General features: G+C 58.2%; 1 protein-coding gene across 1 annotated transcript in view; it reads right to left on the bottom strand.

Annotated features, from left to right (window-relative positions):
• The window catches only part of LOC104277750 (unconventional myosin-Vb-like), a gene marked incomplete at its 3' end in the record, with an annotated part of 6850 nt that overhangs the window by 2447 nt on the left and 3862 nt on the right, over positions 1–541 (bottom strand). The window contains exons 10-11 of the mRNA XM_009874488.1: positions 382–463; positions 13–94 (exon numbers count right to left, since the gene is read on the bottom strand). Coding sequence (XP_009872790.1) covers positions 13–94; positions 382–463 — 164 coding nt within the window. The remainder of the gene's footprint in view (positions 1–12; positions 95–381; positions 464–541) is intronic.

Here is a 541-nt window from a genome sequence, read left to right on the forward strand (position 1 = left end):
TGAGCTCAGTGCATGGCTGGTTGTCACAGAACTCAATGAAGACCCAAGGGATCTCCTCAGTCACATACTCCTCCTGCTCCAGCTTGAAGACATGCTGAAAGGCAGGGAGAGCAGAGCACGACTGAGCCAGGAGGGGACAAAGGTGACCAGCCACCAGGCAGGCTGCAGGGAGTAGCTTGATTTCCATCAGACACCTGAACAGCCTTTCTCCTAGAGCAGGAGAACTTCGGGAGAAGGGAAGGGACTGTGCCCACTCCCAGCAGCCGCCCAGAGCCCCATGTTGTCAGGGACTGAAGCACCAGCCACGCTCCAAGCAGAGAGCAAAGGCAGCAGCTCCGCAGGGACATGCGGGGCCCATTCTTGCTGGCTCCCAGTACCCACCAGGTTGAAGAGCTGCTGCAGCTTCTCGTTGGCGTAGTTGATGCAGAACTGCTCAAAGCTGTTGTGCTCAAACATCTCAAACCTGCAGGCAGCAGAGACCTGGCCTGAAGCAGCGCCCAGGCAGAGCCACCCCAGCCACAAAATCTGAGTACGGGCCCCC

This window comes from Apaloderma vittatum, unplaced genomic scaffold, assembly GCF_000703405.1.
Source record: "Apaloderma vittatum isolate BGI_N311 unplaced genomic scaffold, ASM70340v1 scaffold30478, whole genome shotgun sequence".
Taxonomy (NCBI): domain Eukaryota; kingdom Metazoa; phylum Chordata; class Aves; order Trogoniformes; family Trogonidae; genus Apaloderma; species Apaloderma vittatum.